Genomic DNA, 23,928 nt, shown 5'->3' with positions numbered 1-23,928 from the left:
AGTGCAATTAAAAGACAAATATTTTCAGACCGGATTTAATAATCAGCCTCATTGGTGATGCTTTCAAATGTCCTACTTTAAACGTGAGGAAAGTTGAAAGTGAAAGGATGAACAGATTGTGCTATGTCCACACTAATCAAAAAAAAACTTCTATGTTGTATAAATATCAGATCAAGTAGACTTTAGTGTTATAAATCTTACTAAAGATTGAGACATTTTACAATGATAAAATGGTTAATTCAACAGGAAGTTATAATAATCCTACATCAAGTATCATGACCTCAAAATATATAAAATGAAAATTGTTAGCACCAAAAAACAGGAACACCTAAATTGTAGTTGTGGATTTTAATGACATCTTCCAATAACTGATAAAACAAGGAGACAAATGATTAGTAAAGATATAGACTGAACGGCATCATTATTAACAAATTTGGCAGAATTGATATTTATGGAAGGTGAACCCTCTTCAAGTGTACAGGGAATATTTACCAATATGGAACACATTTTGGGTCGTAATGTAAGTCTCAACTAATTTCAAGGCCTGAAATCGTATAGAACTTGCTTTCTGTCACTGGTAGAATTAAACAAGAAATCAACAACAAAAAGAGACCTAGAAAATTCCCTAATGTTTGAATATCAATCAACGCATTGCTAAATAGCCCATGGATCAAAAAAGAAATAAAAATGTAAATTCTAAAATATTTTCAATCAAGTGTTAAAAACAAAATATGTAAAAACATATGGGCTGAAGATTGAGTCAATTTTAGAGGAAAATGTCTTGTCTTAAATGCATGTATTATAAAAGAAGGTTGAATATCAATACTCTGAGCATCCCTGTTAAGATCTAGAAAAATCATAACAAATCAAACCTAAAGAAAGTAGAAGGACTGAAAAAATGAGGAGGAGAAATCAATGAAATTGAGAAGTGAACAATAAAGAGTTGGTTCTTTGAATAAACTAAAAAAACTGATAAAGCCCTAACAATATAGATTAAGAAAAAAAAAGAGGAGGATACAAATTACCAATAAGAAAAGAGGAGATATCACCAAGGATCCTATAGCAAACAATGATTAGGACGGGTTCTGAACAACTTTATGCCAAAATTTTAAGATTTTAGATCAAATGGAAAAGTTTATTGAAAAAGTTTAACAGAACCAATCATTAAAGAGCTGCCCCCATTTTAAAAAGTGAGGTTAAACAAATGGCTTGAAGAATAAAATTTTCAATTATTTAAGGAAGAAATAACATGAATCTTTAAAACAATTTCTCTAAAGAATCAAAAAGAGAGAACAATTCCCAACTTGTTTTATGAGACCAATTTGTTTTGTTCTGACAACGACATTACACAAACAGAAAATAATAGGCCAATCTTTCTCATGAATTTGGATACCAAATTCTTGAACAAAATATTAGCAAATATAATCCAATGATTTATTAAAATGACAATATACAAAACTTGAGTTTATCCCAGAACACAGCAGGAATTTAGCATTTCAAAATCAATCATCGCATTAGAAGGATAAAGGTGAAATAATGTACAATCTTGTCAACAAATGCAGAGTATTTGATAAAATTAAACATCCATTCAAGATTAAAAGTCTTACAAACCTAGAGGTAGAAGGAAATTTTTTTAACCTGATAGAGTACCCACTAAAAACCTATAGCAAACATCATACTAAATGATGAAATACCGAGCACTTCTCTTCTGAGACTGAGAACAAGAGAAAGATATTTGCTATCATTACTTCCAATGCACAGCATACTAAATGTCTAGCCTGTGGAAGAAAGAATAAGAAATGGGGAGCAAGATGGCCGAATAGGAACAGCTCCAGTCTCCAACTCCCAGCGCCAGCGACACAGAAGACCGGTGATTTCTGCATTTTCAACTGAGGTACCGGGTTCATCTCACTGGGGAGTGCCGGACGATCGGTGCTGGTCAGCTGCTGCAGCCCGACCAGCGAGAGCTGAAGCAGGGCGAGGCATCGCCTCACCTGGGAAGCGCAAGGGGGAAGGGAATCCCTTTTCCTAGCCAGGGGAACTGAGACACACAACACCTGGAAAATCGGCTAACTCCCACCCCAATATTGCGCTTTAAGCAAACAGGCACACCAGGAGATCATATCCCACACCTGGCCGGGAGGGTCCCACGCCCACGGAGCCTCCCTCATTGCTAGCACAGCAGTCTGTGATCTACCCGCAAGGCAGCAGCGAGGCTGGGGGAGGGGCGCCCGCCATTGCTGAGGCTTAAGTAGGTAAACAAAGCTGCTGGGAAGCTCCAACTGGGTGGAGCTCACAGCAGCTCAAGGAAACCTGCCTGTCTCTGTAGACTCCACCTCTGGGGACAGGGCACAGCTACACAACAACAACAACAACAACAACAAAGCAGCAGAAAGCTCTGCAGACGCAAACGACTCTGTCTGACAGCTTTGAAGAGAGCAGTGGATCTCCCAACACGGAGGTTGAGATCTGAGAAGGGACAGACTGCCTGCTCAAGTGGGTCCCTGACCCCTGAGTAGCCTAACTGGGAGACATCCCCCACTAGGGGCAGTCTGACACCCCACACCTCACAGGGTGGAGTACACCCCTGAGAGGAAGCTTCCAAAGCAAGAATCAGACAGGTACACTCGCTGTTCAGAAATATTCTATCTTCTGCAGCCTCTGCTGCTGATACCCAGGCAAACAGGGTCTGGAGTGGACCTCAAGCAATCTCCAACAGACCTACAGCTGAGGGTCCTGACTGTTAGAAGGAAAACTATCAAACAGGAAGGACACCTACACCAAAACCCCATCAGTACATCACCATCATCAAAGACCAGAGGCAGATAAAACCACAAAGATGGGGAAAAAGCAGGGCAGAAAAGCTGGAAATTCAAAAAATAAGAGCACATCTCCCCCGGCAAAGGAGCGCAGCTCATCGCCAGCAACGGATCAAAGCTGGATGGAGAATGACTTTGACGAGATGAGAGAAGAAGGCTTCAGTCCATCAAATTTCTCAGAGCTAAAGGAGGAATTACATACCCAGCGCAAAGAAACTAAAAATCTTGAAAAAAAAGTGGAAGAATTGACGGCTAGAGTAATTAATGCAGAGAAGGTCATAAACGAAATGAAAGAGATGAAAACCATGACACGAGAAATACGTGACAAATGCACAAGCTTCAGTAACCGACTCGATCAACTGGAAGAAAGAGTATCAGCGATTGAGGATCAAATGAATGAAATGAAGCGAGAAGAGAAACCAAAAGAAAAAAGAAGAAAAAGAAATGAACAAAGCCTGCAAGAAGTATGGGATTATGTAAAAAGACCAAATCTACGTCTGATTGGGGTGCCTGAAAGTGAGGGGGAAAATGGAACCAAGTTGGAAAACACTCTTCAGGATATCATCCAGGAGAACTTCCCCAACCTAGTAGGGCAGGCCAACATTCAAATCCAGGAAATACAGAGAACGCCACAAAGATACTCCTCGAGAAGAGCAACTCCAAGACACATAATTGCCAGATTCACCAAAGTTGAAATGAAGGAAAAAATCTTAAGGGCAGCCAGAGAGAAAGGTCGGGTTACCCACAAAGGGAAGCCCATCAGACTCACAGCAGATCTCTCGGCAGAAACTCTCCAAGCCAGAAGAGAGTGGGGGCCAATATTCAACATTCTTAAAGAAAAGAATTTTAAACCCAGAATTTTATATCCAGCCAAACTAAGTTTCATAAGTGAAGGAGAAATAAAATCCTTTACAGATAAGCAAATGCTTAGAGATTTTGTCACCACTAGGCCTGCCTTACAAGAGACCCTGAAGGAAGCACTCAACATGGAAAGGAAAAACCGGTACCAGCCATCTCCAAAACATGCCAAAATGTAAAGACCATCGAGGCTAGGAAGAAACTGCATCAACTAACGAGCAAAATAACCAGTTAATATCATAATGGCAGGATCAAGTTCACACATAACAATCTTAACCTTAAATGTAAATGGACTAAATGCTCCAATGAAAAGACACAGACTGGCAAACTGGATAAAGAGTCAAGACCCATCAGTCTGCTGTATTCAGGAGACCCATCTCACACGCAGAGACATACATAGGCTCAAAATAAAGGGATGGAGGAAGATTTACCAAGCAAATGGAGAACAAAAAAAAGCGGGGGTTGCAATCCTAGTCTCTGATAAAACAGACTTTAAACCATCAAAGATCAAAAGAGACAAAGAAGGCCATTACATAATGGTAAAGGGATCAATTCAACAGGAAGAGCTAACTATCCTAAATATATATGCACCCAATACAGGAGCACCCAGATTCATAAAGCAAGTCCTTAGAGACTTACAAAGAGACTTAGACTCCCATACAATAATAATGGGAGACTTCAACACTCCATTGTCAACATTAGACAGATCAACGAGACAGAAAGTTAACAAGGATATCCAGGAATTGAACTCATCTCTGCAGCAAGCAGACCTAATAGACATCTATAGAACTCTCCACCCCAAATCAACAGAATATACATTCTTCTCAGCACCACATCGTACTTACTCCAAAATTGACCATATAATTGGAAGTAAAGCACTCCTCAGCAAATGTACAAGAACAGAAATTATAACAAACTGTCTCTCAGACCACAGTGCAATCAAACTAGAACTCAGGACTAAGAAACTCAATCAAAACCGCTCAACTACATGGAAACTGAACAATCTGCTCCTGAATGACTACTGGTTACATAACGAAATGAAGGCAGAAATAAAGATGTTCTTTGAAACCAATGAGAACAAAGATACAACATACCAGAATCTCTGGGACACATTTAAAGCAGTGTGTAGAGGGAAATTTATAGCACTAAATGCCCACAAGAGAAAGCAGGAAAGATCAAAAATTGACACTCTAACACCGCAATTAAAAGAACTAGAGAAGCAAGAGCAAACACATTCCAAAGCTAGCAGAAGGCAAGAAATAACTAAGATCAGAGCAGAACTGAAGGAGATAGAGACACAAAAAACCCTCCAAAAAATCAATGAATCCAGGAGTTGGTTTTTTGAAAAGATCAACAAAATTGACAGACCACTAGCAAGACTAATAAAGAAGAAAAGAGAGAAGAATCAAATCGACGCAATTAAAAATGATAAAGGGGATATCACCACCGACCCCACAGAAATACAAACTACCATCAGAGAATACTATAAACACCTCTACGCAAATAAACTGGAAAACCTAGAAGAAATGGATAATTTCCTGGACACTTACACTCTTCCAAGACTAAACCAGGAAGAAGTTGAATCCCTGAATAGACCAATAGTAGGCTCTGAAATTGAGGCAATAATTAATAGCCTACCAACCAAAAAAAGTCCAGGACCAGATGGATTCACAGCTGAATTCTACCAGAGGTATAAGGAGGAGTTGGTACCATTCCTTCTGAAACTATTCCAATCAATAGAAAAAGAGGGGATCCTCCCTAACTCATTTTATGAGGCCAACATCATCCTGATACCAAAGCCTGGCAGAGACACAACAAAAAAAGAGAATTTTAGACCAATATCCCTGATGAACATCGATGCAAAAATCCTCAATAAAATACTGGCAAACCGGATTCAACAACACATCAAAAAGCTTATCCACCATGATCAAGTGGGCTTCATCCCTGGGATGCAAGGCTGGTTCAACATTCGCAAATCAATAAACATAATCCAGCATATAAACAGAACCAAAGACAAGAACCACATGATTATCTCAATAGATGCAGAAAAGGCTTTTGACAAAATTCAACAGCCCTTCATGCTAAAAACGCTCAATAAATTCGGTATTGATGGAACGTACCTCAAAATAATAAGAGCTATTTATGACAAACCCACAGCCAATATCATACTGAATGGGCAAAAACTGGAAAAATTCCCTTTGAAAACTGGCACAAGACAGGGATGCCCTCTCTCACCACTCCTATTCAACATAGTGTTGGAAGTTCTGGCTAGGGCAATTAGGCAAGAGAAAGAAATCAGGGGTATTCAGTTAGGAAAAGAAGAAGTCAAATTGTCCCTGTTTGCAGATGACATGATTGTATATTTAGAAAACCCCATTGTCTCAGCCCAAAATCTCCTTAAGCTGATAAGCAACTTCAGCAAAGTCTCAGGATACAAAATTAATGTGCAAAAATCACAAGCATTCTTATACACCAATAACAGACAAACACAGAGCCAAATCATGAATGAACTTCCATTCACAATTGCTTCAAAGAGAATCAAATACCTAGGAATCCAACTTACAAGGGATGTAAAGGACCTCTTCAAGGAGAACTACAAACCACTGCTCAGTGAAATAAAAGAGGACACAAACAAATGGAAGAACATACCATGCTCATGGATAGGAAGAATCAATATCGTGAAAATGGCCATACTGCCCAAGGTCATTTATAGATTCAATGCCATCCCCATCAAGCTACCAATGAGTTTCTTCACAGAATTGGAAAAAACTGCTTTAAAGTTCATATGGAACCAAAAAAGAGCCCGCATCTCCAAGACAATCCTAAGTCAAAAGAACAAAGCTGGAGGCATCACGCTACCTGACTTCAAACTATACTACAAGGCTACAGTAACCAAAACAGCATGGTACTGGTACCAAAACAGAGATATAGACCAATGGAACAGAACAGAGTCCTCAGAAATAATACCACACATCTACAGCCATCTGATCTTTGACAAACCTGAGAAAAACAAGAAATGGGGAAAGGATTCCCTATTTAATAAATGGTGCTGGGAAAATTGGCTAGCCATAAGTAGAAAGCTGAAACTGGATCCTTTCCTTACTCCTTATACGAAAATTAATTCAAGATGGATTAGAGACTTAAATGTTAGACCTAATACCATAAAAATCCTAGAGGAAAACCTAGGTAGTACCATTCAGGACATAGGCATGGGCAAAGACTTCATGTCTAAAACACCAAAAGCAACGGCAGCAAAAGCCAAAATTGACAAATGGGATCTCATTAAACTAAAGAGCTTCTGCACAGCAAAAGAAACTACCATCAGAGTGAACAGGCAACCTACAGAATGGGAGAAAATTTTTGCAATCTACTCATCTGACAAAGGGCTAATATCCAGAACCTACAAAGAACTCAAACAAATTGACAAGAAAAAAACAAACAACCCCATCAAAAAGTGGGCAAAGGATATGAACAGACATTTCTCAAAAGAAGACATTCATACAGCCAACAGACATATGAAAAAATGCTCATCATCACTGGCCATCAGAGAAATGCAAATCAAAACCACAATGAGATACCATCTCACACCAGTTAGAATGGCGATCATTCAAAAGTCAGGAAACAACAGGTGCTGGAGAGGATGTGGAGAAATAGGAACACTTTTACACTGTTGGTGGGATTGTAAACTAGTTCAACCATTATGGAAAACAGTATGGCGATTCCTCAAGGAGCTAGAACTAGATGTACCATATGACCCAGCCATCCCATTACTGGGGATATACCCAAAGGATTATAAATTATGCTGCTATAAAGACACATGCACACGTATGTTTATTGTAGCACTATTCACAATAGCAAAGACTAATCAACCCAAATGTCCATCAGTGACAGATTGGATTAAGAAAATGTGGCACATATACACCATGGAATACTATGCAGCCATAAAAAAGGATGAGTTTGAGTCCTTTGTAGGGACATGGATGCAGCTGGAAACCATCATTCTTAGCAAACTATCACAAGAACAGAAAACCAAACACCGCATGTTCTCACTCATAGGTGGGAACTGAACAATGAGATCACTTGGACTCAGGAAGGGGAACATCACACACCGGGGCCTATCATGGGGAGGGGGGAGGGAGGAGGGATTGCATTGGGATTTATACCTGATGTAAATGACGAGTTGATGGGTGCAGTAGACCAACATGGCACAAGTATACATATGTAACAAACCTGCACGTTATGCACATGTACCCTACAACTTAAAGTATAATAATAATAAATAAATTAAAAAAAAAAAAAAGAAAAAAGAAAATAAGAATAAGAAATGAAGAGCATAAGGATTGAACAAAATAACAACTGTTATTATTTGCAGATGACCTGCCTGTGTATATACAAAACCCAAAATCATCTACAGACAAGTCAGAAGTACATTTAGCAAAGTCTGCAGATAAAAGCTCAATATACAAAACTCAACTGTAGTTCAATAAAGCCACATAAATTTAGAAAATAAACTTAGAAAAAAATAACATACTAGCTATAAAATTAAAATGGATAAACTGTACTTCATCAAAATTAAATTGTTCTGCTAATAAAAAGACATTAAGAAAATTAATTTCTCACTGTGAGAAAACATTCACAATAATTATTTCTGAAAGACTTAAAGAATATATATATATTTCTTTTTTTTTTTGAGATGGAGTCTCACTCTGTCACCCAGGCTGGAGTGCAATGGCTTGGTCTCGGCTCACTGCAACCTCTGCCTCCCTGGTTCAAGCGATTCTCCCACCTCAGCTTCCCAAGTAGCTGGGACTACAGGTATGCACCACCACACCCAGATAATTTTTGTTTATTTTTGTAAAGACAAAGTCTGGCTGTGTTGCCCAGGCTGGTCTCAAACTCCTGGGCTCAAGCAATCCTCCTGCTGTAGCCTCTTAAAATGTTGGAATTACAGGTGTGAGCCACCGCAGCCGGCTGAGAAAGTATGTTTACAACTACTTTTAAATTGATCACTAACCTCGTAGGACAATAAGGACATCAATGTGAAGACAAGCATACCAAGAAATAGTCTCGTGCCAAGGCTGGCCTTTGCCCTAATGGCTTTGGTGAACCTTTGGACTTCTGCTTTAAAGATTGCATTATGTGCCGAGCATAGCAGATAAAGTCCAGGGCCTGCCCAGAGTTGGAAAAGAATTATAAAACACAAAAAGACATAAGACACTCTGGCTGAAAACCAGCAGAAAAAATAAACAGCAAACTAAATAAGTAGACTTAATTTCTTTGAATTATCAGATACAGAATATAAATAACCACATTTAATATATTTAAGAAATCAAAGGGAAACTTGAAAAATAAAAGAGAGGAGAGCAGTCAGATTTGATAAGAACCAAATAAAACTTCCAGAAATAAAAACAATAATAATAATTAAAAAGTTAAAACTCAGCAGGTGAGAGACTTCACTGAAGAGGGGATTATTGAATGGAATAATGATTAAGAAGAAAGTATCCAGATCAGTCTACAGAGGAAAAGAAATGGAAAATATAGAGGTAAAAATGAATGAATAACAGTGCAATAATAGATTAAGTAATGGAATAACAGAGTATTCCGTGTTCCAGAACAAGATGGAAAATAGCAAAGAATGCATATGGGGAAACAATGACACACAGCCTCTACATCACACATACACAAAAATTAAATAAAAGATAAGGCATTAACCGAAACACAGAAGCTAAAACTATCACCCTTCCAGAAGTAAACATGGGCGAATATATTCATGATTTATTTTAAGGCAAAGATTTCCTAGCACGGAGGCAAAAAGTGTTAATCTTAAAAGAAAAGAAAATTGATAACATGGATTTCATCAAAATTCAAAATTGCTGCTTATTAAGAAATATTATCAAGGAAATGAAAAGGCAAGCTACAGACCTGGAGAAAATATTAATAATACATATATCTGACAAAGGACTAGTATTTTGAATACTGAGTAATAAAAGGTACTTACAAATTAATAACAAAAGAATAAACAAAGAAAGGTCTTGAACAGACACTTAAAAAGATACATGAATGACCGGTAAGCACCTGAGAAGGCACTCAACATCATTAATCATTAGGGACATGATCATTAATCATTAGGGACCATGATCATTAATCATTAGGGACCATGGATAGACATCACTTTATCCCACTAGAATGTCTGAAATTGACAAAACAGCACTACATGTTGGTGAGGACGTGAAGCAACTAGAACTCTCATGCCTTGCCGGTGGGAATATAAAATGATACAACTATCTTGGAAAACTGATGCCCCAATATGTTATGAGCTATGCTTTTAGCCTTCCACCCCTTGGTTACAAGGGTCAAACGTTCCCCCTTTTGCTTAAGCTAGTTTCTCTTGCTAGCAGCCAGTGAGTGTGGCTAAAACTAATAGATAAAACAGATAGACCACACCACTGGCTGGTCTGTGGCATTGTTCTGCTGGGCAATGTGGAGCTAGTGCCACTTAACCATGGGTCCTAAGGCAAGGGCTTGAGTTGTCCTGCTCAGATACGGGTCCACAAAGCCAGCAATTCTGACCTGTACCCTAGATGCCTTGTGCTGCTCCTTCTCTAGGTGTACCTTCAAGTTTCTATCTACACACCGATCACCCCAATCTACCAGTGTGACTTCTGGGGATGGGTTGTTTCCTGAGCCCTGCATTCCTCAAGCTTTCAAACATTAGGGACACAAGTTAGGTGGGATTTCTATCTGACTCGACATGATTTCTGTGGGTTCTTTATCTTGTGGATCTTAGCTTACTTTTTCCCTGGCTGTGTACTTCTGTTTTCTCCCTACAATGCCCTTCTGCAGATAATCTGGGTCCATCAACATGAATGGGTAAAACAGAAGTGAGAAGGAAATGAGAAAAAGCATAAAATAATAAACGGCAATGTAAAATATTAATTTGGAAGTCAACTTTGGAGACTGCATAATGTATATGCCATCTACATGACCGTAAATTAAAAATTTGCAACAATGTGTAATTTTCGTGATTATGGAGGGTGTGACCTTCAAGAAAATGCTAGTGGCAACAGACACAGTCCTATATTCCTGTAAGATGTTACGTAAGATATTTGCACGTTCTAAGGATGAAAGTAACAGATCTTACACAGACTAGTGGGCACATTCAAGAACATTCTGAATTGGGGTTTACATTTTTAAAACGTTAGACAAATATCACAATAAATCAAATGGAAAACCCATGGGGCATTAAATTACCTGCAAATTTTAATATACGGACAATCTTAATCCACCAGTGTGGCTTCTGGGGATGGGGATGGGCTCCTTCCTGTGTCCTGTATTCCTCAGGCTTTCAAGCACTGCGGACACCTGTTAGGGGATTTCTATCTGACTCCACATCATTTCTACTGGAGGCATTCACTGTTTTTGTTTTTTGTTGTTGTTTTTTTTTTTGTTTGTTTGTTTGTCTTGTGGATCTTAGCTTACTCAAATGCAGCCAAAATAACCATTTCCTATTCAGCTTTATCATATTTCCCATGTGACCTTTCTTTTTTTAATTTTTTAAAATTGATTTTATTATTATTTATTTATAATTTCAATGTTTTTTGGGGGGAATAGGTGGTGCTTGGTTACATGAATAAGTTCGTTAGTGGTGATTTCTGAGATTTTGGTGCACCCATCTCCTGAGCAGTGTACACAGTACCCAGTGTGTAGTCTTTAATCCCTCACCCTCCTCCCACCCTCTCCCCCAAGTCCGCAAAATCCATTGTATCATTCTTAAGACTTTGCATCCTCGTAGCTTGGCTCCCACTTATGAGTGAGAACATGCTCATCTGACCTTTCTTAACATGTAGAACTTTTAACGAAGAATACTGCATACCTGTGTCATAACACACGATAAGTCTTCCACTGTGATCGCCCACACTCTGTGGCTCAAACTCCACTTCCAGTTGCATGGACTCTCCCACATTAAGAGTTCCAACAGCTGGTTCTACAGAGAAAGGCCTGCAACACACAGAGAGGCACATCATCAGAGCACATTTCTGACTAGTGTGAGAGGGGGAGGAGAGGAGATGGGAGTTCTAGTTCTGCAGACAGCTCAGACCCAGCACTGCAATTTCATGATCCAGAAGTAAAGCAGACTTTTGCTACCTAATGTGAAAGAACTTTAGTCTTAATGTTAAAATGACAGTATTCGATTAGCAAGTGTAAGGGCAACTTAAATGATGCAACAGTATTCTTGTTTGTGTCCTTGCCATTCAGCCCTGCTTTTAACATTCATTGAGTATCCCTGCTGGGTTCAGGCACTTGAGTTAGGGTGACTGCAAATGAATCAAATCCAGCCTTTGTCCTCAAACACTGAGATTGCTGTAAGGAACAGACTTAAAATATGTATGCAAATATTGTCATTTTCAAAAGAACAGTGCCTTCAAAGGGATAAAAATCGAGTTTTGTGAGAGTTCACAGGAGAGAGGGCATCAGAGTGGAAAAACACATCAGAGCCCCAAAAGGAAAGGGATGGCACCCTCACTCACCTTAGGATAATTAAGGACAGATGAACAGAGGGTCTATTTTAAAAGGGTGGGAGGGGTGTAGAGGAACTACAGGAGATGATGCAATAGCTCAGGTGGTAAATAACAGTAGTGCTGCCACCAAAGAGCCACGGAGAAGGCATGGTTTTGAAATCCACAAGGAGAGGCCTAAGAGAAGGTTGTCTTATGGGGAGCAAGGAGATGGAGCCAAGGGTGACTGCAGCCCAGGTGGTCTCCCAGGGAAGACAATGAGGAAAAAATATCCTGACCTCACATCCCCTCCCATCCCATTGTCTACCAGACCCTCATTGGGTGAACACAACCAGAGCCAGAAATGGGAGTCGAGGGCTGTTGACCCAGGCTGTAGAAGCCAGCCTCCGGGGCTAGAGCCAACTGAAGAAGGGTGGAGAGTGCATTTGAAAAGGCAAACTGAGGACAAATTCTGTGTCTTGAAAATATAATTTGGGATGCAGGCATTGTGGGGAGTGAGGGTTGATTTGGAAACAGGAAATAGTTTAATTGTTTTGGAAGGGAATAGTTAAGAGAGAAGCTGGATCTGATGGTGAAATACCTTAAATAACTTAGAGAGTTCTTCCTAAATAGGAAACCTAGCCCATTTAATTATTTTCATGGTCCATTTCACTTCTTTAAATTGCTAGTTTTTCAAAGTAATGTGTTGTGCAATGCATCTGGCAGACTGAGCTGTTTCTGATTATTTACTTCGATCACAACAGTTCTTAGAGTTGTCATTCCTTAAATCTTACCTTAGATGATGAACTCAATTTCAGAAAATCTAAGCTTTCTGCTATAAGGACACAGAGTTTATGTCAAGGGTAGCACTGGGTGGCATCTGAGAGTATTACCACAGGACCTCAGGTGCTCCCTACTATGAGCAATTGGTTATTTTCTCTGGTGCTTTCTACTTGATCTCCTCTCCTCTCTTTTCTTTTTTTTAAATTTTAAAAAAATTTTAGTTTTTTGTGGGTACATAGTAGGTACATATATTTATGGGGTACATGAGATGTTTTGATGCAGGCGTGCATTGTGAAATAATCCCATCATGGAGAATGGGGTATTCACCCCCTCAAGCATTTATCCTTCGTGTTACAAACAATCCAATTACACTCTTTTAGTTATTTTAAAATGTACAATTAAGTTATTGACTACAGTCACCTTATTGTGCTATGAAATAGTAGGTCTCACTCATTTTTTCTAACTACTTTTTTAATACCCATTAACCTTCCCCAACTCTCCCGCCCCCAACTCCCACTACCCTTCCCAGGCTCCAGTAACCATTCTTCTACTCTCTATGTCCATGAGTTCAATTGTTTTGATTTTTAGATCCCACAAATAAGTGGATCTCCCCTCCTTTCACTTCTTGATTTTCCTGCTTCCTTTCCTCTGCCCTGTCCCCATGCCTGTGGCACCGATCCACCAGTGAACCCCAGGCATTGCTGCAGAGGCATTCTGGGGCAGTGGTTACTAGCCTGACCTCTGGAGCCAACCGAACAAGTTCAAAACCCAGCTCTGCCACAACCTTGGGCAAGTCACTTAACCTTCAGTTTCCTTATCTCTAAAAGGAGGGTAATGATAGCACCTACTTCATACGGTTATAGTGAGGACTAAAGGGGTTGATATAGGTCAAGTGCTTAGAATAATGCCTGGCACAGAAGAAATACTATACAAGTGTTTATTATTCTTTTTGTTATGGCTATTTTTATCTCCCTCACTGGCAGCCTCTAGATGCTGCGTGATGAATCTGTGGATGTGTTTGGGTGTTTCGATGAGTTCAAGTTTTCATCATTCTCTCCTCACTCCTTCACACTGCTCTAGAGAGAGTGTAAAAAACACACACAGGTCATAACACATCAATCTCTTATTCAAACACCTTCAGTGGTCCTCATCATCTGTGCAATCAAGTTCAAACCCCTAGGCATTTCAGGTCCCACACAATCTGTTCCCAACAGGTTTTTGCATTTTCATTACACACATACATCTGTCCAAATATCCTATACACCTGTCATGTTCCAAGTCAGCGCTGGGGTGGGATGGGAGGCAGGCTTTAGTCTCTTCACCCACAACCTCCCCCAGCACTGCACCTGCTCTCTCTTCCCACCAGATTGTGGCCCCCACGTAGACAATCGGAACTGCTAGGATCACATCAGATGATGTGCCATTTCCCACATGCCATACTCCTTCTGAAGCCACCTCTCACAGCCCAGACTCAAAGTCACTTCTTAAATAGAATCTTTCCTGATTCTCCCTTTTGTAAATAGCATCTCCTTCCTCTCAGAGACTATAACTTCCCTTTTAGTTTTTACAGTGGTTTACTTTGTACTTGAGTTGGTTTTCATGCCTACCTCTCCCAATAGCTACAAACCCTTGAGAAGAGGGGGAAGGGAAAACACAATCACGAGCACATATTCTATGCTGGGTCCTACGCTGGGTGCTTTACATATAGCAATTCTCCTAATCCTCAAACAAACCCTGAGAAAGTCCATATTGTTATTTGCATTTCAGACATGGGAAAACAGATGCTCACAAGGGCAGCAACTTGCCCAAAGTTGCCCAACTCAGTGGTGGTGCCAGGAGGGAAGTCCCTGTTCTTTCTGCCCACCCCAAACCACCCTGAACATGGAAGCCATGTGGTTAAATTTATTTTTGTGTCACTCATCACCCCATACATAGTGCTTTACTCAGGAGCCTCTCAGAAGAGGTTGCTTAATTGAATTACAATAAACTCTTAAAGGTAAAACAAAAATATTTGTAATGAACCATCAGTGTCTATGACATCGTGGTGGAACAAAAAGGAGGAAACCTTCAGTAGAAACCGTGCCTTGTGGGAAGTGACGGTGAGTCTCCCAGTCTCAAAGTTCTTTCCTTCCTTACGGCCTCAGGAGTAATCGGAAGAAGTGAGAACTGGGCCCAGTTTTCTGGCTTTGGGAACACCACCACAATATTTACTTCTATCCTTTGCCTCCCTACTTCCTAATATTTTCCTTCATTTTATTTTCAAATATTTATTGGTAGCAAAAGAATAGCTTTAAAATGATTGGGTATTATTATATTACAGTACCTAAACTATTAATAATTTTTACAGAGAAAATGGCACTAGTATCCCATCTGTACGACCTCCAGGAATCCAAGTTCCATGGAGTGGTAACGGTTACTTTGCCTTTGTGCTAATCGTTGGGTTTAGGTTACACAAACTTCTTCAGTAGTTATAATCACCTAGGATTGCCATTGTTACTTACAGCTGCCTAACAGATGTTAATTGGGTAGAGTGTGTTAAGTTCTGGTAGTTATACATTGTCTATAATTTGATTTTGTATTTCATTTTACTAAAATGCAGACAGGCTGATCGAGCTAGAAAATACCAAGTATCAGAAAATGCTCTTACAAAGAAGTAGAAAGTGTTGTTCTTCAAGGGTATAAGGATGGTTCAGTCTATCAAAATATTTGGTTTTGATATCATATCTTGATTAATACCAAATAATTATGAAGGGAGTTTGGTTTTGTGAAAAATCATGAGCCATGAGAAAGATTTGAGTTTTTGTTCAATCAATTATGAGCTCTTCTCAAGAACTAAAACTATCCAAATGATTCAATACTTTAGCAGAAGACTAAATATTGATCCTACAATATTAAATATTGAATATAACATTAGTGTTTATTCTTCAGATGATCTTTCTTGTTTAATTCCTTGAGATTTTAGATTCTGAAATTGCTTCTTAATCCTATTTCACCTTCCAATGTTAATCCTACTTTAATCATCAAGGTTATTCTGATACCTACTAGAGTTTTAGATCAGATTTAACAATAATTGCTTATGTTCTTCGTACATTTTATAGTGCATTGCAGCCTCTTTTATTAGTGTAAAACATTATGCTTATTTTATAGTACTTGGAGAACATGTTTTATTTTATTGTAGAGGTTTATAGTTGTAGTTTTGCCTTTGTGATATATCGTTGGTTAGGCATCTTATAAACATTTATTGGGTGCTTATTTATCCTAGACAGATGCTGGGGACGTACAAATGAGAAGAGTTAGATACAATCCTTCCATTTGAGAAGCTCACATTCGAATAAGGATAACAGACATGCAAAGAAAGTTCTAGTTTTTGTGATTTATAAGAACCTAAGCATTTTATAAACTTAACCACTAATAAAATCATTATTTCAATGAGAAAAGGATGATTTGTTTTTCTAAACAATTTCCTGTGGGACATTATTTCTAGCTGTATATTGACACTTGGCAGGATCATGGGCTTTTGACTGTAAATTCTCAGACTATATCCACTGCTCTGCCACGTCTATTCACAACCACATTAACTGAAGAACACTGTCTAGGAACAGAATCATCTGTGTGGTTTTTAGTATGGATCCTTGTCAGGGGATCTCCCTAGAGATTCTAATTCAATAGGATGTGACCACAAATTTAACCACATTCTTTCTCATTGAAGCCATCAGTGCTCTCGGTTGCAAACAACAGAAGCCAGCTGTGGTTAATTTAAACAGAAAAGGGACTGACTGGAAGGACTTGAGGCAACTCACAGAAGCAATGATGGTTGAAAAACATGCATTTTGTGGAGAAAACATAAAGCTATTATTTCATGAAGAGTCTAAACAGGAAAACAAAAATACTTGCAAACAGGGAATTTGAGAGACTTGGTTACACAGAAGATGGGAGAGGCAAGAAACCCAACTGAAGAAGGTGAGACAGCTCTGAGATTCCTAATGATGGTAAGCTTTTTCCACCCCTGGACTGGAAGCAAAAGGAGAGGAGGAAGTGTTATCAGATCCTGGGGACCAGGGTAACCTGGCAGAAGTTAGAACCATGGCAGGCCAGCCTGACAGTGGCTAGAATCATGGAGGAGATGCAGTGGAGGCTGGGGACTCTGCTGAAGACAAAGAGGGAGGAGGCTTCTTCGTTCTTCCTACTCTGCAGTCTCTTGCTAGTGTCCCTGACTGGTCAAACCTAGCTGGAATCCAGCTGAGCCAGGAGGCTAGGAAGACTCACAAAGCCCCACAGTGACACTGAGCAGCGCAGGGGAATGGTGAGACATGGACCTGAGGGCAAACAAGCCCAGAGCTGGCTCATGTTTGCATGAATCCAGGTTTTAATGTTAACTTACTGGGGGAGTTTGGGTACGTAATTTCACTCCTCGGGCTTTACTCCCTTCACAGTAAAATGGGAATGTTGGGCCAGCATGTCTACTGTTGACGATTCTTGGCCAGTCCCTGAGTTGCCTCCCATTTTACCTTAGAATTGTTTCTATGTTAGGAAAACATTATAATTCATATTCAAAGGTAGATGGATAGAAAGGTTTTAGATTTTTTTTGCAACTTCACACTATTAAATCTGTGAAGTGATTTTTGCTTCACATTTACATGAATCTAAAATATACAAAATTGCCATTTTGGGGTGGTTTTTTCAGATTCAGCCAAACAGCCCAGAAAGATATGTTCCCGCACTTGCATTTCCACCTTAGGTAGATTCTTTCTTTTCATAGAAAAAAATACCAATGTAACAGTTTTTCATGGGTATTGTGAATGGTGGTTGTGGGAGACCATTTTTCAATGGAAAAAGATGGGGTTTTTTTTTTTTCTCTTTTTTGAGACAGGGTCTCTCTCTGTCACCCAGGCTGCAGTGCAGTGGCATGATCATGGCTCACTGCAACCTCGACCTCCTGAGCTCAACCTTGGCCTCCCAAGTAGCTGGAACTGCAGGTATGGACCATTACACCCAGCTTATTTTTTTGCTTTTTGTATTTTTTGTAAAGACGGGGTTTTACCATGTTGTCCAAGCTGATCTCAAACTCCTGGACTCAAGTGCTCCACTCACCTTGGCCTCCCAAAATGCTGAAATTACAGGCATAAGCCACCATGCCAGGCCAAGATGGGTTATTTCTAATTCATGGGAAGCCAGTTGAACAACTTGCTTCCTTCTCCCTCTATCAAAATATGTGAAGCTTGCCATGAGATGACAAACAAGGCCTGTAGAGCATTTATGAATAATGTCAGGAGACACTGGTTTCCAAAAGAACTTTTCCTTTGCCTCTAGTGGTTGATTTATTTAAAGTGGTTCAGAATCTTGCTCCTACCTAGGATGCAGAAAGCTGGAAAGAATGTTTCTTTTACCCTAACCATGAGAGAAAGTGAGATAATAACAAAATCGCAATTTTTCTTGTGCCTGTCTGAGAGCTGAGGTAGCACATCAAATAGCCTGAAATCTAAAGACAGATAACCTGTTTCCCCCAAGGGAGATGGGACATGTACATACAGACTGTGGCTTTTACCTGTGGCAGGCAGAACTTTCCTGCAAGCAGAAGAAAAAGTGAAAGGGGGTGGAACAAAAAAAAAATATATTTGGAGAGATAATGGCTGAGATTTTCCAAAAACAATGAAAGATTCAGGAAGCTCAGAGAACCTCAAGCAAAATTAAAACCCAAATCAGGCAAAAGCAAAACAAAATCCTTAAAACAAAAAACAAAACATAAACAAACTTACACCTAGACATATCATTTCCAAACTGCAAAAACAAAATAAATCATGCAAGTAGCCCAAGAAAAAGAGATAATTACATAGAGAGGAACAAAAATAAGAATCACAGCAGACTTCTCATTAGAAAAATGTAAGTCGAAGAACAATTGAGAGACATATTTAAAGTACTAGGGAAAAAACCTATATATGATTGTTGGCCCAGAATTCTATATGGTGAAAAACATATCTTCCAAAAATGATGGAAAAATAAAGACTTTTTTTTTCCAGATAAACAAAAACAGAGAATTTACAGTAGACTTGTGCTACAAGAAATATTAAAGGTAGTTTTAGGCCAGGAAAAATAGGATATCAGACAGAAACGTGGATCTACATGAAATAGTTCAGAGAGAGTGATTCACCTAGAATGCTTGGAGAAATAAACACAAATTCCCTCCCAAAGGATGTGCCCTCAACTGGCAATATAGCAGTGCTGCTCCCTACAGTATGGCAAACTGGGTCACTTGAAAACTCTCCCACCAGAAAATACCTAGAAAGACTGGATAAAAGATAATGTAAATAAATACATAACTGAGCATGCACAAAAATAAGAAAAACTCATATCATTCCAAAACAAAGAGGAACCTAAGAACCACACCAGTAAGTCACTGAGCTAATGATAGGTCTGCCCTGAGTTCCCAGTAGTCCAGAAGCCTGGGTTTTTAATAGCCCCGCTGGAACAGGAGACAAGGCCTCACAACGGTCAAGTTAGGCGACTGGGACCAGATCCCTGTATAAACCTGAGAAATATGAAGAACTCCCCCAACACACTCCCATCAGCAAAAGAAAAAGTGTCTGAGTTTTTAATTAAAGGAACAATGTTTCTCTAGGACATTCATAACTTGAACTTGTATCTTATGAAGGTGTGGGATTTGCATATGAGCTATCAGTCCAGGAACTCCTAAGGCAGGAAATTACCAAAAGAGTACTCCATGGTAGCCTAACTTTTGGGAACCAGGTAGAAGCAAATTCTAATCCCTTTTGGACAAATGAGTCATTAAGTCAGCAAAGGATGCCATAGATAAGGCCCTTCTGAAACAGAACTTAAATCCAGTATACACACACTACTTTTTAAAAAGAGAACTTAAATCCAGTATATACATACTATTTTTTATGGAAAAGAACTTGAACCCCTGCTTCCTTTTCCCAAGATGGTTGTTCTTTTTAAGACCCCACTGGTCAGTCACTTGCTCTCATGCCCCAGAACAAATCCTTCTTTTCCATCTGATAAGAGAGGTCCTTGAGAGATGGGATTGACTCATCATTCTTATACCAGCAGTCCCCAGCCTTTTTGGCACCCAGGACTAGTTTCATGGAAGGCAGTTTTTCCACAGATTTGGGGTGGGGTGGATGTTTTCAGGATGATTCAAGCACATTACATTTATTGCACACATTATTTCTATCTTATTACATTGTAATATATAGTGAAATAATTACACAACTCACCATAATGTACATCAGTGGGAGCTCTGAGCTTGTTTTCCTGCAGCTAGACAGTCCCATCTGGGGATGATGGGAGACAGTGACAGATCATTGGGCATTAGGAGCATGCAACCTAGATCTCTTACATGCACAGTTCACAATAGGGTGTGTGCTCCTATTGTGGAGCACTGGACTGGTACCAGTCCATGTCCCGGAGGTTGGGGACCCCTGCTTTATACTGTCCCATGGTGTCTACACTGTGGTTAGTCCACAAATATTCAGATTAAAATCCACCTCTATCACTTACTAGCTCTGTGCTCTTAAGGAAATGATGTTACCTCTCTATCCCTCAGTTTTCTCATCTTCCAAAGCCAGCAACAGCACATTGAGTCCCTCTCACAGCTCATCACTCTGAACTCTTCTGCTCCCCTCTTCTATTTTTAAAAGTCCTTGTTGGTTACATTGGGCTCATCCAGTGAATCCAGGATTATCTCCCGATTTTAACATTAGCTGATCAGTAACTTTAATTATATCTGCAATATTAATTCCCCTTTGCCATACAACATGATACAGTCACAGGTTCTGGGGATTAGGATATGGACATATCTGAAGAGTCATCATTCTGTCTACCACTCTGGCCATAGCTCATTTGAAGGAAAAAGAAAAGAGCAAACACCGATTATACAGCACTTGATATATACTAGCAGTTTCTGTTGATTATCCCAACAACCTTTTGAATTGGCTGGTGTACTTTTCCCCATTTTTCAGAGGAGAAACCTGAAGGCCATGAGTCAAGGAATGTGGATGGTCCCCAGAAACTGGAAAAGGCAAAGAAATGTATTCTCCCCTGAAGCCTCCAGAAAGGAATGCAGCCCTGCTTTCACTTTGATTTTAGCACAGTGCAACTTCTGACCCATTAAAATGTAAGATAATAAATTTGTGTCGTTTTACGCCACTGAGTTTGTGACAATTTGTTACAATGGCAACAGAAAACTAACCAAGCCAGTTATAAAAATTCTCAGTCAAGACCAATTTATTTCTATATTTTCATGGGCCATTCTCTATACTAAAAGAAGCACTTTTATCCAGCATTTTGAAAAACCAAACAGGTAAGAGGATTTAGTATAATGTGGATATAAGATATTAAACCTGGAATTTTAATTTCCTCTGAGGATGAAGAGGAAGTCTACCCTACATCAGTGAGGTCTCCCAGCTTTGCAACTGAAGATTGTAACAAGCAGTTCCACCCCCAATGTTATGGTAGCAGATTACTTGAGCTGACTAGATTTAGCTATAATCAATCAAAAACAAGAGCCAAAGGCATGCATACCTACAAGTTTTGATGTGAAATACAGCAATTTTGTTGCCAATGTTTCGTACCAGCAGAATCTTCTGGGTGCTGTATTTGACAGGACAAGTGGAAAAATTCAGCTTGTCAGGAAAATCGAGAATGGCTCGCGCCCCTCTGGCTTTGATGGGTACAATAAACTTTTCTCTTTCAGTAACACAGGTCAATGTATGGGAGTAATCCTACAAGGGAAGGGTACAATCATTATTTGTGGAAAAAACATGATCACGATAACTGTGCAAGAAAAAGCATCGATAAGAGGCATTTTGCAAAACAACTTTTAGTATATTTCTATGAAAACTTAAGACAATTACAGAAGTATTTTCAATGAGATTGTCTTTTCTGTGAGAGAGAGAGAGAGAGAGAGAGAGAGAGAGAGAGAGAACAGATCTAGTGTTAAAACCTACAGCTGGTAGAGAAACTATGTTTCATGTGTTTCCAAGGCAATAGGGAGGTAGGATGAAGGTCAGTGGCAGGGTGGCAGGCCAGGCCCATTTCTCCTGTAGATCCAAGAAGATCCACAACAGTTCCCTCAGGTCCTCCTTCCAAACCCTAGTTCTCCTTCAAGCCCATGTATTAGAATGATGTTTCTAATTAATGGCCTCTTTCTGCCCATACTCTTTGCAATGTGACTTTGCAGCTCCTCCATCAAGAAAGAAGCCTCCACTCCACTTGCTTTCAGCAATAAAAGGTGGCAGAAGTTATGCTATGCCAGTTTCAAGCTGAGACCTCAAGAAGCTTTGGGCCTATCCAAGTCTTGCTCTTGGAACCCTGCCAATGGCATGTGAACAAGCCTGGTCCAGCCTACTGCAGGATGTGCCCCTGGATGCTCCAACCAAGACCATGCTAGACCAGCCTAGAGCCAGCTGATCCCCAGATATGTGAGCCCAGCTACAATGAACAGAGTTCCCCCACCTGATGAGAGGACCCAGGCAAGACCCCGAAAAACTACCCAGCCGAACCATAGTCTCGTGAGCAATAATAAGTGCTTATTATTTTAAGCCACTAAATGTGGGATTGTTTGTAATTATACAGCAGTAGCTAACTGATGCATAAGTCAGTTGAAACCTCACTTCTTGCACAAAGCCATTTCTGACCACTCCAAATAAAAATGCTGAGGCCCTAGGCATCTCTCTTCCCCAGTAATAAGTTTAAATGCAACAGAAATGCTGAATAAAGTCACTCTTTATGCCATCTCATAAGACAGAAATAGAATACTTGCCTGCAACGTAGCAAAGAAAAAGTTAAGTCACCGTAAAAGGTACCCGATATCTAAAAAAAGCTTTGTTTTCCTTCATTTTAAGTTTTCTCATCCTTTTATTGTGTGTTTTAGCTGCAAGGCAATGTTGATTAATGAAAAGTCATTTTGAACATAAATTTCCTTTTGGTAACCATGTGATAACTGGTAGTAAGTGGTGGAGGTTTTAACAAAAGCTCTTTTTGGGCTTTGGGCATAGAATAAGAATGGGACCATCTGGCATACAAATTGGCATACAGGGCTGGCCACATACTCAACTTCATGAAGCCACAGAACAAGCATAAAGCAGTGGCATCCCCAGTTTATTTATTCAACTATGTTCACTAAGTGCCCAGGTGCCAGCACGGCACTGTGTTAGGTCTAGCAATACAACCAATTAGGAAATGCAGACACGGTCACGGTCCTTCTCCAGCTCACATCAGGATGGAGGAGACGATGAACAGATGAATAAAGGATATGTAATACACAGTGCAACTCACATACAAATAAATATAAAGCTAAAACTGCCAGGAATGCTCACAAATAGCCTTTACGCCTGTAGTTCTATCTGTCCCCTTGGGCTCCAAACTCATAACCAGCTGCCCAGTCAGCATCTCATTGGATATAAACTTATGTCCCAAACCAAAGCTCCTGATGAATGTCACTGCCTGCTACCGTGCATAAAGATTTCTGCTGAGGGCCAGGAATGGAGGCAAAACAGCTTCAGCCCAGAGGGGGAACCTTTTTCTAGTACCGACAAAGGCTCCACAAAGACAGCTAAGGTCTGACCCTCTCTCCACTTGCAGCCTCCTGGTCTCAGTACTGGCATTTGCATCCCTCCAGCGGTCTGGCTTTAGAACCCTGAAATGAGGCATCCCTTCATGCTCTATTTCTCAATTTCTTGATACAATCCATAGGATCTACCTTCAAAATATATCCGAACTGCAATCACTCCTCACCACCTCCACTCCTGCCGCCCTGGTCCTAGCCACTCCGATCTTTCCCAGGCTAACAGGACTTTCTATTTCAACCCTTGCTCTCCTAAAGTCTATTTTCCACCCAAGGGTCAGAGGGATCCAGCAAAAATGTAAGTCAGCTCAGGCTGCTTCTCTGCTGAAAAGCACCTAGGCTGAGGGTGGTGTACTATAGGGGGTCTGGTGGCCTAATGCCCCCATCATTT

General features: G+C 39.9%; 1 protein-coding gene across 1 annotated transcript in view; it reads right to left on the bottom strand.

Annotated features, from left to right (window-relative positions):
• Positions 1-23,928, bottom strand: part of HYDIN (HYDIN, axonemal central pair apparatus protein) — a 421,369-nt gene that overhangs the window by 332,894 nt on the left and 64,547 nt on the right. The window contains exons 7-8 of the mRNA XM_025370321.1: positions 21,494-21,693; positions 11,551-11,675 (exon numbers count right to left, since the gene is read on the bottom strand). Coding sequence (XP_025226106.1) covers positions 11,551-11,675; positions 21,494-21,693 — 325 coding nt within the window. The remainder of the gene's footprint in view (positions 1-11,550; positions 11,676-21,493; positions 21,694-23,928) is intronic.

Source organism: Theropithecus gelada, chromosome 20, assembly GCF_003255815.1.
Source record: "Theropithecus gelada isolate Dixy chromosome 20, Tgel_1.0, whole genome shotgun sequence".
Classification (NCBI taxonomy): domain Eukaryota; kingdom Metazoa; phylum Chordata; class Mammalia; order Primates; family Cercopithecidae; genus Theropithecus; species Theropithecus gelada.
The sequence above is the reverse complement of the archived record's forward strand: the minus strand, read 5'-3'. Positions and strand labels throughout refer to the sequence as shown.